This window comes from Notechis scutatus, chromosome 3 (genome assembly GCF_049901735.1).
Source record: "Notechis scutatus isolate UNSWTSFEM ecotype Mainland chromosome 3, rNotScu1.2, whole genome shotgun sequence".
In the NCBI taxonomy this organism is placed as follows: Eukaryota; Metazoa; Chordata; class Lepidosauria; order Squamata; family Elapidae; genus Notechis; species Notechis scutatus.
Window position 1 is genome coordinate 391000 of NC_142011.1, and position 15287 is coordinate 406286.

The 15287-nt window shown below is 63.5% G+C and overlaps 1 protein-coding gene across 1 annotated transcript in view; it reads right to left on the bottom strand.

The window, feature by feature from the left end:
- Positions 1-3996: 3996 nt before the first annotated feature.
- The window catches only part of SLC12A5 (solute carrier family 12 member 5), a 68996-nt gene continuing 57705 nt past the window's right edge, over positions 3997-15287 (bottom strand). The window contains 20 exon segments of the mRNA XM_087959073.1: positions 3997-4426; positions 5042-5175; positions 5294-5308; positions 5431-5627; positions 6968-7090; positions 7461-7568; positions 7872-8003; positions 8218-8387; positions 8659-8854; positions 8976-9144; positions 9611-9629; positions 9632-9714; positions 9905-10024; positions 10110-10208; positions 10368-10486; positions 12198-12372; positions 12663-12720; positions 13118-13216; positions 13654-13821; positions 14107-14318. Coding sequence (XP_087815199.1) covers positions 4338-4426; positions 5042-5175; positions 5294-5308; positions 5431-5627; positions 6968-7090; positions 7461-7568; positions 7872-8003; positions 8218-8387; positions 8659-8854; positions 8976-9144; positions 9611-9629; positions 9632-9714; positions 9905-10024; positions 10110-10208; positions 10368-10486; positions 12198-12372; positions 12663-12720; positions 13118-13216; positions 13654-13821; positions 14107-14318 — 2485 coding nt within the window. The 3' untranslated portion in view covers positions 3997-4337.

Genomic DNA, 15287 nt, shown 5'->3' on the forward strand with positions numbered 1-15287 from the left:
AGCGATGGAGCCCCCACAGGTTCTGGAGGCAGCCGCTCGGCTGATTAATTCTTCCCCATGATCAGAGCATTCCTCCTTCGTTCCGGGTTGCTTCTATCCTTCATTCCTTAGTTCCGTCTGTTGCTTCTCGTCCTGCCTGCCTTCCTTCAGGGGCTTTGGGGAATAGGTTGAGCCCCCCTTCTCTGGGGCAGTCCCTGGAAGGCCGGACAGTTGCAGAAGGGAAGGAAAAGGTTCCGGGAACAGGGATACCTGTCCCTGGAATAGTCCCCAGTTAGTGAATGTCTCCTGCTCTCTGTGCATGAGCAGAAGGCCGAGGCCCTGGGGAGCCTCTCGCTGCTCCCCCTGGCTGGCCTGGGTGGCAGAGGGGTCGCAAGCAAGGGACATGGCCCCTCCCTCCCTGAGCCTGGAGGCGACCATCATGGAGCCTTCTCACAATGAATCCCCCAGCTGAGGATGTGGGGGGGGGGGAGGGGGGAGCCCACCTGCAAGAACATTTGCACCAGACTCGCATCCCACCCTCCCTCCGGTCGCCCCTTTTCCAAGGCCAGATGTCCTCACCTCTTCGGCCTTTTGGGGGGGACACAACGGTGGCCGATTCAGGCCAGCCCCTTTTCAGCACAGAGCTGACCTTTTCCCGCCACAGAGGGCGACCCCTCGAGTTCCCCACTTGTGCTTTTTCCACCACCAGGGCTGGTCCTTTTTCAGCTGGTCTGCTTCCCCCGACCGACCGGGACAGGAAGACGATGGCGGCAAGGCAGCTCCCCTTCCCGTGGGGGTTTGCCTCCTGCCCCCAGAGTGCTGCCCGTGTCCTTCCACTCCGCTGGGCTCCTTTCTGTGCCCCGTTGCCTCTCTCCCCCTTTCCCGCTTCCCTCACTGGTTTCCTTCTTCCTCGATTGGGAGACACCCCCCGTTCCCTCCTGCCCCCTCCCGTCTCTCATTCATGAGCTCCCCCGCTTTATTTTCTCCATTCCTCCTCCTCCTCCTCCTCCTCCTCCTGAAGGATCCTCTTCTCCCTTCACCGTGTTCTGAATTGTATCAGCGTCCAACAAAGGGGAGCCTTTGTAGCTCCTGGTGTTCCCTCCGCTTGGTTTTCTGGCAGACGTTTCACGACCCAGCGAGGTAACATCGTCAATGTCACTGATCATTAGCACTGATGATTTTCCCTCGTTTGAGTCATGAAAGGTCTGCAAGAAAACGAGCAAGCTCAGAGAGCACCAAGGGCCGCCCCCAGCCCCTCTTTTCTGCCAGACCCCCAACCCTCAGCAGACGGACCCCCTTCCCGCTCCCTGGGACTCCCCAGGCTGCCTCAGGGACAGCCTAATGCTGCACGAGAGCGCCTCACTGGCCCTGCAGGATTTGCATCCTGCACCGCATCCCGTTCCCCAGCAGCCCCTCAGGAGCCTCTTCCAGGGTGTCTGGGCCCCAATCCTGCCTTTGCAAGGGAGGTGTTGCTCCTGGAGGCTTTCTCAACACAAGGCCCCCAGGGGCAGCCAGAGGACCCCTGCAAGAGTGCGGGTGGCCCAGCCAGGTTGGAGGATTGAGTCTCTCTCTCTCACTCTCTCTCTCTCTCTCTCTCTCTCTCTCCCTCCCTCCCTCCCTCCCTCCCTCCCTCTCCCTCTCTCTCTCTCTCTCACACACACACACACACATGCCTTCCGTCAGGGCAAAGCGTCGCAGGCGCCAGTCTGGTTTGGGGATCCTAAGAAGACACATGGCGGCGGCGGGAGAACCCTGAGAGCCTGACTGAGGTGGGGCTGCTTGGGGCAGCCCGGAGGACAGCAGTTGCCACAACCAGCAAGGGTGAAGGGTGTAATAAAATCCTTTTATTGCATTTTGTGCAGACAGAAGTCTAGAAAACAAAGTATACGGTATAAGCCTCAACACAAGCGAAGAGGGGCTGTCGCCCCCGGATACCTAACAGCACCGGCCACACAAACACTCGCGGAAAGTAAACGCAAGCCCAATGCGCCTCCCTGGGGGGACAACCGGGGTTATTTACAAAGAGCAAAGGGGGGGCGTTGGCATTGCGCTGCACAAGGATTCCCTAGAACACAAGGCCTATGAAGAAGCTCACGACAGCAACTGCAAGATCGCACTGGAGTCAAAGTCACTCGGATGGACAGAAAACGGGAGCTACGGTGACCGATTATAAAGGTACTTCATGAGCTGACTGGTGCCACATTCATAACAAAGATATTGCACAGGAGCACGGGAAGAAGAGCTGCTGCCGACCCAGCCGTGGGCCCTCCTCGCTCGCCCCTTGCCGCCTCGCTCACGCGCCCTCCGGCCGGGAGGGCGGCCTCCGCCTGGTGAGGGAGGGGGTGCAGCAACAGTACAGTGGGCTGCAGTCTGGATCCAGGGGGGGGGCAAGCGTCCAAGGCCCCCCTCCCTGCTTTCCCAGAGCACGAGGCGGCCTTGGCGTCTTCCGTGCAGGGCTGCAGTTCCTCCTCCGGCTTTGGTCAAGGGGGCCCTGGATCCCCACACGCCAGAGGGCAGCAGGAGCCAGCACCGGGACCAAACATGCAGGGTCGGGAGTGGGGGCATGCAATGCTCCGGCTAGCCAGCTGTGGGGCCCTCTGGAACGGGAGGCCGGGAGGAGGCTTGTGGGCACAGAGGGGCAGCAACCGCCATGAGACGAGCCTGGCGCCTTCCCCCGGGGACGGCCAGAGGGAGGCTGGGCCTCTGCCACCAAGCGAGAGAAGCCTGCCTGCCTTCCGGGCTGTGTGTGTGTCAGGGCTGCGTCCCTTGGAAAGTGCTGACAAGGGGCCTGCTCTTGGAGGGCAGAGTGCGTGTGTGCGTGTGTGTGAGAGAGAGAGAGAAAGAGAGAGGGCATCCCTCCATACATGAAGCATTCTCCAAAACTCCCCCCTGGTTCACCCTCAGCTGTGGGGTGGCTAGTCGCTGGGGGGGGAGGGAGGGAAGGGCCAGCTGCTTAGAGGGCGGCCAGGGGAGGCCTGGAGCCAGCAGGCTGGACCAGGGTGGAAGGTCAGCTCTGCAAGGTGGGGAGGGGGCCACTCTTGTCCTGAGAAGAAGCGTGGCCTTGGGGTGCCCGGGAGGGACCCCTGCCCTTTGGCCTCAGCACCGGAGGACGCCCCCGGGTGGCAGAGCAGGGACTTTGCTGTGGCCCCAGGCCGACCCGGGTGGGGGAAAAGCCCCCCCTCCAGCCCATGAAGATGCTGGAGTGTCCTGGAGCCGCCCCAGCTCCACCACCCCCCGCAGCTTCCTCTCAATTATTCTCACCTAAATAGGACAACTTTAAAAATACAGTCCTGTGCTATGTACAGAATATATATATCTATATATATCTATATATATCTATATATTTACAGCCTCCCAGGAGGGGGCAGCGTTCTGCTTTTGGAGAACTATTCACATTGGTTAAAAGCTCCACAGTTTTCCTCTTCTGGGGAGGGGCTGCCCCCAGGGGTCCAATGCATGTGTTTTGGTATAAGGTGAGGCACCAGAAACGGGGTGGGGGGTGGGGACAGAAGCAGAGCACTCCCCTTCCTTCCTACTGGGGGGTGGGGGGGGGACAACTCTGCATCCAAGGGGGCAGCCTAGCTCCCCTCCGGTATCCCTGGGCCTGCAGCTGTCCAGGGTTCACTACGATTCTGGCTTGAGGGGAGCCGCTGGCTGGAAGACCCTAAGTGCAACGGGGTTGAGGAGCGGCAGAGATCCCCTTGCGCACACACACACCCATTTGTGTGTGTGTGTGTGTGTGTGTGTGTGTGTGTGTGTGTGTGTGATGGGAGCCTGGGCCGAAAGACAAACCAGAAAGGTCGGGGGTTGCAAAGCTGCTGCGTGGAGCCCTTTTTCCCTCCCCGGCCTCTGGGGGAGGGGCTGGTGGGGTTGGTGGTCAGGCTGGGGAGGGGCTGGTCAGCTAAGCAAGGCTTGTCAGCTGGCCCAGTGGGTGCCAAGAGGCCCCTGGCCCGGGAAGCTCTCCCCAATTGCCTGGGGGAAGTGAAGCTCCTTGTTCCACAGAGCCCCCACCCCACCTCGGGTCCCAAGAGAGGGGCAGGGCCCTGAGTGGGGGGCTTTCCCTGCGCAGAGCCTGGCACAGGAGGTGGGGGGGAGAGGCCAGCGTTGGCAAAGGAAGCATGCTGGTGGCCTCGGCTGGCACCCTCTCCCCACCTGGGAGCCGGGCGGAGGGCAGGAACCTCTCCACCCACCCCCATGGCAGATCTGGGCCCCGCTGAGCTGAGGGTGGGGCTTCATCCTCCCACCCCAAGACACAGGCCGGGTGGGGCTTGCTGCAGCTTGGGGCGGTGGGCACAAAGGGGAGGGGCAAGGCTCTTGGGGCACAAACCTTTGGGCAAGGAAGGGCCTCGGCCAGCTACTCAGGAGTAGATGGTGATCACCTCCCGCCCCCCACGAACCAGCAGCACCCGGTCCAGGTGCTCCGTCAGCACCTCCAGGAACTCCATATCTGGGGGAGGGGTGTCAAGGCTTGTCTCTGCAGGAGCCGCTGTGCGGCAGAGCCCCTCCCCCAAAACCTTCCCCACCCAGGACAGCCGGAGCAGCGCAGCCTGAGGTGTGGGAGGGCTCCCCTCCGAAAGGCCAAAGGACACCCAGCCCCACCAGGAGCAGAAGAGCCAGGGGGGCCTGAGGGAGGGAGGGGGCGGAGGCCCTGTGGGCCCAGGAGGGCTGGCAGGAAGGCCAGCGGAACAGGCTGCCACACGAAGTGGAGCTCTCCTGCCTTCGGAGGCTTCGAACCACTCTGGTGGCTCCTTCCCTGAGCAGAGGGGAGGGGTGGGCTAGATGACCGCTTAGGTGGTTTGCCACTCTGCAGTTCTGATTTTAAAAGGGGCTGCCCTGGAGCCCCTGCAGCACTCCTGGCCTCCTTCCTTCCCCAGGGGGATCTCCACAGGCAGTGCTGGCGGCTGCAAAGAAAGCACCCCTCCTCTCGACGGGGCAGAAGCCCAGCCCGCTTGCTCTCCGGGAGACCTTGGGAGATGGAGCTCCCTTGGGCAGGGAAGCGTTTCATCTGGCAGCCCCCGAACCCTCCCCAGCCCCCACCCCCAGCTGGGCCCTCCAAGGATACAGTTCTCGTCCCCCTTGCGGTTCCGGGGGGGACCCGGCATGTTGAGCAGCACCAGCTTCGCGTCCTGCGACTTCCGCACAATGGCCTCGTTCAGCCGGATGGCCGTGTGCATCCGCCTCACGTTGGACTGGTTCCTGGGGGAGAAGACGGGCCGGTGGGAAGGGGCGGCCATGCAGGTCTGGGGTACAGCCTGCCAGGAGGGGGGATGGCAGAAGGGAGACTCCCTCCCCGAGCAGCCAACAGGGCACTTACAGGCTTTCCCACTCCCTGGCAGCGACCGCAGCAGGCAGGAGCAGTGGTGGAGGCAGAGGGAGGAAGGGAGAGCATGTCATTACTGGGGTGGGGGGTTGCTTGACCCCCCACTTCCCCCAGTCTCCCTCCCCGCTCACGGCTTCATGTTGAAGAAGTCCTTGATGCTCTCGGAGCTGACGGGGCTCTTGGCTTTGCTCTTCTCGGCCTCCTTCTCCTTCGTCCAGGTGAGGTGCACCTTCTCGGGGGCAGCCTCGGCCTCGGCCTCCTCCTCTCCCCCCGGGGACTGCGGGTCGCCTGAGAAGCCGGTGGCATTCTTGTCGTGGATCAGCTGCACCTGTTGAGTGGCCGAGCAGTGTCTCAGCCCTCCTGTCTGCAAGGGGGCTGCTCCAGACCTGAAAAGCTCGGAAGACGGAGCCACCTGGGCGCGACAGGCCCCAACCCCTCTTGTGAGGCCCCCTTCCCACAGCCCCCAGGCAGAGCTGAATCCCGGGTTGCTCAGCAGAGCTGGTATTGTGGCTTTGGGGGACTGAGCTGTGGTGGCTGGGAGAAGAGGAGGATGGGGAGACCCTGAGGGATGCCTGTGTGCAGGGGTGGATTCTACCGGTTTGGACTGGTTTTATAGAACCGGTTGTTACGATTCTGTGCAGTTCGGAGAACCGGCAAATGGCTGGCCCCGCCCCTCTCCACCCAGTCCGTCCTTATCACACATGCGCGACATCACTGGCTGCATTCTCCCCACCCAGTCACTCCTTAAGGGGTTTTTTCCTTCCAACGATCAGCTGTTCTGATAATCAGCTGTGCCAGGATCCCTTTCGTTGTCTTAACTGCTTCGCCCAGGAGGCTTCCCTGAGGCCCAGGAGGCCAAAAACAGAGTGCCGGGGGGAGGGTTGTTGCAAAAAGAAGAAGCCACGCCCACTCAGTCACATGGCCACACCCATCTAGCCACACCCACAGAACCAGTAGTAAAAATATTTGCATCTCACCCCTGCCTTTCTCTCTGTGTGTGTGCCTGTGTGTGTGTGTGTGTGTGTGCGCGCCCATCAGCCCAACTTTTCCCCCTTGGAGAGGCCCATCCTTGGGCTGCAGCTCAATTCCCGTCCGGTCTCTCTCGGTCGCTGGAGAGGGAGCTGCTGCTGGCTTTGCCCAGGTGGGTTCTGGTGGCAGCCCCCTTGGGGAGGCCTAGATGTGCAGGCAGCCCAGAGGGTGGCCCATGTCAGAGGCAGTGGGGGTGGGGGGTGTGCCCCACCCAGGCTGGACTTCATCCGGAGAGGGCCAGCCCCCTCCCTCCATGGCTCTTCTGGCCACTCCGGAAGGTGGCCCCCGGGCTCCAGGGCCCCATGGGGGGAGGGAGAGGGAGATCCTGGAGCCCATCAGGAGGAGACCCAAGATCTTGGAGGGAAAAGTCTGAACTGCTTTGGGTGCCTTTAACATGGCAAAGAAGCCCCGGGGGGGGAGGTTGGGTAGAAGCTGCTGAAGGGCTGCCCCATGGAAGAGGCTTTGGGGCCTGTCAGGAGGAGGACAACTCACAACAAGCTGGGCAAGTAGCCCCCTCCCCCAGCCCTTCCAATCCTGACCTTCCATGCCACCCACGCCTGCCCTGCCGGCTCCCCCTCCCCTCTCCTGCGTTGCTGTCTCTGACACCCCCTCCCTCCCCCCCGCACTTGGCCGCCTTACCTCTTCTTCCGGCTTCTCCTCACTGTCGCCCACCTGCTCGTCTGGGACACTGAGCCGCAGGTGGGTGTTGGGGGGGTTTTTGCGCCGGATGGAGCCCCGGGATTCGTCCGTGATGCTCTGGATCTGGGGCAGAAGGCAAGGCGGCTTCAGGCTCTCTGCTCAGATGCCAACCAGGCTCAAGTGGAACGGGTGAAATGGTGGCAGCACAGCGCATGCGGCGCCTTTCCGACACATGTTGGGTTCTCTCCCCCCCCACCCCCACCCCCACCCCCCAGTTAAAAATGCACAACCCAGAAATTGCTGGGTGCTTCTCTGCCCTTTGGGGGCGTTTTGGCCCAATTGCACCGAGATGCACCCAGGGGCCCAGGGCAGAGATGGGAAGCAGAGGGCCGGCTTGTGTGAAGGCGGTAGGGGGTTTGGCCTTGCCAGCCAGGAAAAGCCAGGATTTCCCCTTTCTCGGCACGGCGGGGGGAGAGGGTGGGGGGCAGGCTACCTCCCGCTCCCGCTCCGTCTTGGTCAGGTGCATCTGCTTGAGGATGAGCGACCTCTGCTCCATCACCAGGGTCTTCTCGTAGGTGTAGGCTGAGATGTCGCTCTCATGCTGCGGGACAAGAGGGAGCGGCGTCTGCCTTCAGCAGGGCTGGCATCGGTGGGCACCAGTGGGGGGTCCCCCGTGGCAGAGGCCCCACCAGGAGCCCAGAGGTGGGAAAGCCAGAACCAGGGACTGGAAGAGGGGGCGGCCTGGCCAAGAGATGACCGGGGTCTCCCTGCCCCTCTTGGGCCGAGAAGGGGGAGCTGCGGGGAGGCTCCGGGCTGCTCAGGACGTGGCGTGTGTGTGGGGGGGGTGCAGGCAGGGGCCGGCCAAGAGGAGCCCGAAGAGCAGGGCTGGGCTGCTGCCCCTCACCATCTCCACCACCTCCACCTCGGCCGTGATGCGCAGGTGGTAGAGGAAGGTGGTCAGGTCCTTCTTCATCTGGATGCTGTTGTCGTCCATCTGGGCCACTGTGAAGATGCGCATCCTGCACTTGCGCCAGACCTGCATGGGGACACACAGACACACATACACACTCCGTGGGCTCAGCCATGTGGACCCTCCCGATTGCCACCCCATCTCCAAGATGTGCTGGGCTCCCTGCAAGAAGGGCCCCTCCCTACTTGGGCTCCTGGGGCCCTGGAGGGCAGGAGTGCCAGGGGAAGGGAGGCCCCAGGGCTGTGCCTGCCATGCCAGGCCCAACCCCTCTGGGGGGTACCTTGTGCTGGCGCAGTAGGAAGGGCAGCAGCATCAGCATCCCCCCGTCATGCACGATCCACCAGACGTCGATGTGGCCCTCTGGGAAGCGCTCCGTGTTGGCCGGGAACATGGCCACGTTCTTGGCCACCAGCAGGGCCATGTGGCCAGCCGTGGTCTCTCGCACCAGCTCTGGGGGAAACAGGCAAAGGGGAAGACGTGCCAAGATGCCCAGGAAGGGAGGGAATCCCCAAGGAACCCCCCCCCCCCAAGAACAGCAGAAATGCCACAAGCAGAACCGAGGACGGAGCAGAGGCCTCAGTGCCGGGGTGGAGAGGGCCTGCAGTGGGGGGGGGCGCAGAGATTCCCCCCCTTGGCCGGAGAAGGCCAGCTGCAATTGGGTGCGGGGGGGGGGCAGATGCTTCCTCCCTGCTGCTGCCTGTGGGGCCCCCACCCCTCTCACCAATGAAGTTCCTCCAGGTCTGGTGGTCTTCCTTGCTGCGCCAGTTGCGTGGCCAGCCGACCAGCACCGTGTTGTGCTGCAGCCCTCCGAGGCCGCTGGACTGGATGAGGTGCGACATGCCGTCCCGGACGTTGCAGGAGGTCACCACCTGGCAGAAGCCCTTGACCTTCTCGGCCTCCATCAGCCGCCGGATCGACTGGGCGGGGGGAGCAGAGAGGGGAGGTCGTGCCTGGCGCCCCACACCTGCCCTGGGAGCCCCGTGGGGTAGAGGCTGGGCAGAGGGGAAGGTCTCCCGCAGGCAGTCCGGCTGCGCTCACCTCCTCGGCCCGCTGGACCTGCAGGTGGTTGTCCAGGAAGGTGCCGTCCAGCACGGAGCCCACGATGGTCAGCCCCTTGCCGGCCTTGAGCTGGTTGGTGAGGGAGAGCAGCTGCGGGTGAGCGACGTTCTGGTCCTGATCCACCCGGATGAGAACCAGCAGCTGCGGCCTGGGAAGAGGGAAGCCGGAGGCCTTTAGCCCCCAGCCAGCCAGCCACCCACCCACCCGTGGTGCCCTTCCCCCTGGTCTTTTGACCTGAAAGAGCAGCCCTCCGCCTCTGCCAGCCCTCCCCCCATCTCTTCTGCTCTTTCCCTCTGGGAGAAACCCAGGACGGGCAGCCCCCTTCCAGGCCCAGGTCCCGAGGGGCCCTCCAGTCACACAGCTGGCTCCTCTTTGGACCTGAGAAAAGGCTGCGGGCTGCCCCCAAGACCCCCTGGAGCCTGGAGGGAGCCCGGATTCTGCTCCTCGGAGCCATAACTGCCCCCTCTCCTCGGCTCCAGGTGCCACCCTGGGAAGCGGGAGGCTGCCACTGAATGCCGAGCCTGGCCCAGTAGGGCAAGAGCGGCCGGCCACCCTTTGGGACCCCCACCTACCCAGGCCCAGCACCAGCCATGCCCCCAGCACAGCCGACTCACCTCCAGTTCTTGGTGTGGGCGGCCCCTCCTCCAGGCGCAGCAGGGCGTAACGGGCCGCGCTGAGCGAGAGGCCCCGGATGCCATCGCCCCACTCCTTCTCTGCCCTGGAAGAGGGAGGGTGGGGGTTGAGCTTTGCCCCCCACGCCCCCAGTGTCCCTCAGGAGGGGAGACACCTCCTCGGCAAGACGGGGCCAAAGCCCAGCGGGTGACCCCCCACCCCCCACAGCAGGAACATCCTGCCCACCTGGCCAGTGTGCCAGTGGGGCTGGGTGGGGGCAGCCGTGGGCCACTCACCCTCGGTACTCGATGTACTTGTAGATGAGCCCCGCGATGAGCATGGCGACCAGGGCGTAGTACCAGGAGCAGATGAACATCAGCGCCAGGCAGAGGCTCATGCCCAGGAAGGAGAGGGTCCTGCAAGACCCCAGGGGCCACGTTGAGGCAGGAGGTTGCCCCCTGGACCCACCCCCCGTGGGACTCCCCGGAGGAGGGCACCCACCAGTGGTAGTAGCGAAAGCGTGGGCGCCAGTTGGGGGTCCTCAGGAGGGTTTGCACTGCACAGGCCAGGTTGACGAACATGTAGCACATCAGGAAGAACCTGGGAGGAGGAAGAGGGGTGCTCAGTGCTGGGGAGGTGGAGGAGCCCCCGCCCAGCTTGCAAGGACAGAGCCCCCTCCCCTCCCCGGCTTCCAAGGCCTCGTTTGGCTCCCCTGCCGGCCTTCTAGGCCCTGAAGGGGCTCAGATGGGGGGGGCGTACATGGAGAGGATGGGGGCCACCTCGTCCAGGGAGGCGATCAGGATGCCGATCTCGCAGATGCAGGCCGTGAGCAGGAGGGCCCAGGTGGGCTCCCCATTCGCCTTGCCGTGGCCGAAGACCTGCGGAGAAAGTGCAGGAGGAGAGGGGGGCTGGGCCACAGGGTCCAGAGACCCTGCATTGGGACCCCCCAGGGTGGACCAGACGCCCCCATCCCCGCGAGAGGAGCTGCTTCTCAGACGGAATTCCTCCTTGCAGCTCCAAGCATCCCCAGGTCTTTGGGAGGGGGCAGCATGTTCTGCATCCCCCCCACCCCCCAGATTCTGTCTGCCCCCTGCAAGTCCTGATCCCCTTTGCTGTGGGCTGCAGTCGCCTGCCGAGGTGGCCTGGGGGTGGAGGGCAAGCCGGGGTGTGTGTGTGTAAGGAGGGATGGGGAAGGCAGAGTGGGCACAGAGCCCGGCAGTGGGCTATGCGGGTGGGGAGAAAACAGGGGCAGGAGAGAGGGGCAGTTTCGGCAGTTCCAAGAGGGCTGCACACAGGGGTGGTATTCAAATTTTTTAACAAGTGTCAGGGTTAAAAAGCCCAGCCCAGGTGGTCAGCAAGAGCGGCGGAAGGAGGACGGAAGTGGAAGGTCCGAGAGCAAAGAAGACGTGGCAGTAAAGGGTGGTGTCCTTGAGAAAGAGGAGGGGGCCACGGGTGACGGGCGGCCGGAGAGGCCCACAGCGCCAGAGGGAAGGGCGAGGGAGGTGTCCCTTGGCCTCCTGGGCCTCCTCTATCCCGCGGCTGCAGCAGGAGGCTCAATCCTCGGAAGGAGGGAAGGTTGGGAGGAGCTCAGCTCTGGCGGCGCAGAAGAGAACGGCTGGACTGGCCCCGGGTTGGACTGGACGATCTTGGAGGTCCTTTCCCATTCTGGGAAAAAGAGACTGGGGGGGGGCTGCAGTAGCAGATTCCTCCCCTGCCAAGGGCTAGACTAGATAACCTCTAAGGTACCCCTGAGGCCTCAGGAGGGGGCGGATCCCAGCTGAGCAGCCAGGTAACCTCCTACCAGGCTGCTTCTAGAGCGGCTTCGAGGGATGCATCCTTTGTAAAATGCTCCTTTGCAGGAAAAGCCATTGCAGCCAGCTGCTCATTGGTCAGTGCAGTGTGTGTGTGTGTGTGTGTGTGTGAGATTCCCCCCGCTGAGTGTGTGCGTGTCTCTGTGCGAAGGGCGAGAGGACGGGTGTCTCCTTGCATCAACCAGCGGCTTCTCTCTCTCCAAAGAACGTGGCAGGCCAGGCAGACTCTGGGCAATGGGAGGGGGGGCTGCAGTGGCCCCTCTCACCAAGTCACAGCAGGAGCTTATCCTACTGGGGGACCCTGAGGGGCCCTTCGACTCGGTGGCCCAGATGCCCAGGGTGCCCCCCAGCCTATCCCAAGAGGAGGCACATGTGCCAGGGCTGCCAACCTGCTTTGCTCCATCGCTGCTTTGCTGCTGCCAGACTGCCATGAACCCTGGTGTGTGTGTGTGTGTGTGTGTGTGTGTGTAGATCGGAGACGGAAACCACTCCAGGTGCCTGCCAGAGACATCGTCTGCAGACCCCAAGGCTACCGGCATGGGAGGCGGACCATCACCGAGCCCGCCAAGCACCAGAACCAAAACAATCGGCTTGAATCCAATTGGACACCGGGGAGATAACGGGTGGGGGGGAGGGAAGGACCCAGGAAAGGGGAAAGCCAGCAGGCAGTTTTGGGGCACAAACCTCAGAGCCGCCTTTTTCTTTTGGGGGGCAGTCCCAGGCTCGCTCGTCCTAAAGGGCCCCCTGGTCCTGCCCCTCCCCTGCTCTCCCCACCTACCCGGAGGAAAGGCACGATGCCGTCGCGTGAGATGGCCTGCAGCAGGCGAGGGGCCCCCGTGAGGCTCTGCAGCCCAGCTCCGCAGGTGGAGAAGAAGGAGCCGAAGACGATCACCCAGGGGGAGGGCCAGGCCAGTGTGCCCACCACCAGGTTGCCACTGACCGCCTCGCCGAACCTGGAAGGGCAAAAGGGCGCTGAAGGTGGGCCCCTCTCGGGTGGAAGCCCCGGCCTCCAGGGGCCTCCCAGGGCTGGCCTTGGCCCGAGGAGGCTTCCCCTGCGCAACCAGAGGACCTGTCCCAGACCCAGCTATGCCAAGAGGGAGAAAGCTCCCCTGCCAGTCTCTCCCAGCCCTGAAAGCTGGTCATGCCACCTGGACCGGGGGAGGGGCTGGAGGCAGAGCTGGGTTCCCCCAAGAGGCAGTGGGGAGGGTGTGCTTGCAGGAGGAGGGGTGTCCCGGGCACTCACTTGTCTCTTAGCACCACGCCCTCAATGCAGGCGCCAAACAGCACCACGGAGCTGATGTCTGCAGGGGCATCAAGGAAGCCAGGCGGGCAGGAAGGCAGGAGGATCTGTGCCAGGTGGCCAGGGCCCCCCTCCCACCCCCAGTCAGTGGTACCCAGGGAAGTCCGACTTCCCCGCGGGGCCACTTTCTTTGCTGGCAGCCCCCAGCCCTCCTCCCTCTCCCCACGTAGGCTCAGCTTCTGTAAGAGAGGAGGCCTGCAAGGGAGTCTGAGGCCAGCCCCCCCCCCCCAAGAGAGGGTCTGCCTGCAGCGCCAGGGCCCGGTCTAGGGTCCAGTGCACACCCCACGGGGCCTTTGGGGGAGCCTGTCTGGAGGGGCCCCGTCACTCTGCGACCCAAAGGAAGGGCTCTCGAGGCAGCACCCTTCACCCGGCAGCCCACCCGTGCCAGCCAAGGATACAGACAGCGGAGGTGGTGGCGATGGCGAGGATGGTGCCTGTGGGGATCGACTTCTGCGCATCCCGGAGATCCCCGGACCGGTTGGAGCCAGCCATGATCCCTGCGGAGGGAAGCTGGAGGTTCAGGCCTGCCTTCCCCCGGGGCTCCCCCGCCCCCCAATCTAGGCAGGGGGAGGAGGAGGCGGCAGAATGACCAGAGGGAAAGGCTGCTGGGCGTATGTTTTTGTGTGTGTGTGTGTGGGGGAGACCGGCCAAGGCCTGGTGCTGCTGGACTCCTGGCCAGAGTTGGGCAAGTGGAAGAAGGGAAGGTTTGCCTTGACGCTCCTTGCCTGGGCTACCTGGCAGGGCTGGCATCAACCTGGGGAGTCGGAGCGCTCCTCTTCCAGGCATTGTGGGGAGCAGGAGAGCCTCCGCCAGCCACCTTTCCAGGAGACCCCCAGGCTGACCAGGCCTGATCCTCCCCCGTTGAGCTGGAGGCCAAGCGCCAGGATTTCCGCTCCGGAAAGGGGTTCCCAGCCCTTCCGGGAGAGCCTCTCACCGGTGACGGAAGGGAAGTAGATGCCAACCAGGAGGGTGAAGTAGGAGGTCATGTCGCTGAAGACGTAGGGCTGGTCCATGTCCGGCACCCCCTCGGTGTGGGGCACGGAGCTCATCCCCGCCCGCTCGATGAAGATGCCCTTCGGCAAGTAGGTGCTCCAGAGGTTCACTGAGGAGAGAGGAGGCTGCAGCTCCAGGACCCATCCTCCCCTGCCGGGGCCCTCCTCACTGCGCCTTCCTCTCCCCCACCAGAATAAGAGAGACCCCCGGGGCTGATGGCGGCTCTGGGGTTAAAGTGGAACATCCTGTCCCCAAAATCCTCCACCAGATCTAGCCAGACCCCCGTGGACGGCGGCTCTCCCCCACTGCCCTCGAGGAGAGGGCCTAGCTGGCTTTCCCCCTCCCAATGAATCATGAGGGTCTCTCTGCCCCCCCAGTACGGGGCTCCTGGTACCTTGGATGAGACCAGAAGCTGCTCCGGGGATGCCCTGAATCTCTGTGACGTTGTTCTGGCTGAAATACTCGTCGCAGGTGGCATTCAAGAAGCGCGAGGAGCAGAAGAGAGCCCACAGCTCAGAGCCCATCGTCTCGTTGCCCACCTGGACCACCTTGGTACACACGTCAAAGCCGTGGCGGGACAGAGTCCGGTTGCCCAAGAGGCAAATCCTGCCCAAAAGCCGAAGGGAGACTGAGGGCTCTTGGCCGGCTCCTCAAATGGGCCCTGCAAGTAGCCCCCCTTCCCCTCCCTTCCCCCCACCTCAGGCAGGGACAGCCTTTGCAAGGGGGCGTTTCCAGGCAGCCAGCTGAGGACCCAGAACCTCGGGGTGCTTCTGCCCCCCCAAACAGCCCAGCGGAGAGGTGGCTCAGTGGGGCGGCCAGGATCCCTTTGGGTCGTCCAGCCTCTCTCCAACTCCTCTGGAAGCCGGGTGTGGAAATCTCCAGGCCCCAACGGCACTCGGGCCCCGAGGAGCCTCTGGGAGAAGGTGGGGCCCCTGTTGCTGCCCATTGCCCCACCCGCTCTCGGGCCAAGGGAGCCCCCAAAGAAAATGGGTGCTGGAAGTGAAAGGCAGGAGGAAGAGTGCGGGGGAGGGGCAGAGAGCACCCAGGGGAGGGGGATCCCTTTGCTGCTCTCCATCCCTTTCGGCTCCTGCCAGCATCCTGGCACACCCCCCCCCCGGCACAGAGCTCTTCCCCCTCCCCCTCTCCTGCCCTTGGGTCTCCCCGCTCTCCTGGGCAGGATCTGACCCAAACCTAGCTTTCCTCCTCCTCCTCCTCCTCTCCTGCAGCTTCCTAAACTGCCGCCCCACTCAGTGCCGGAACGGGGCAACTCACTCCAGCCAAATTCGCCACAGGACAATTGAACCAACAATTCCTTCCCCATCCCAGACCACAAGCACCTCCTTCCAACCAGCCCTTGCACACCGTCCGCTTCTGATCCTTTACAAACATGCCACCACCCTCATTCCCATTGATTTGCTCCCCAGAGATTTCACAATTGCCGTCTAAGTTGCAATTGTCTGCTCCTATTTCCCCACCAGACACACCAGCCTTCCTCCCCATGAATGGATTTTCAGAGTCATAATCCTCACTGCAACGCAGAGTTTGTGGCAAAACCTTCCAGATCTCCGTGGGCGG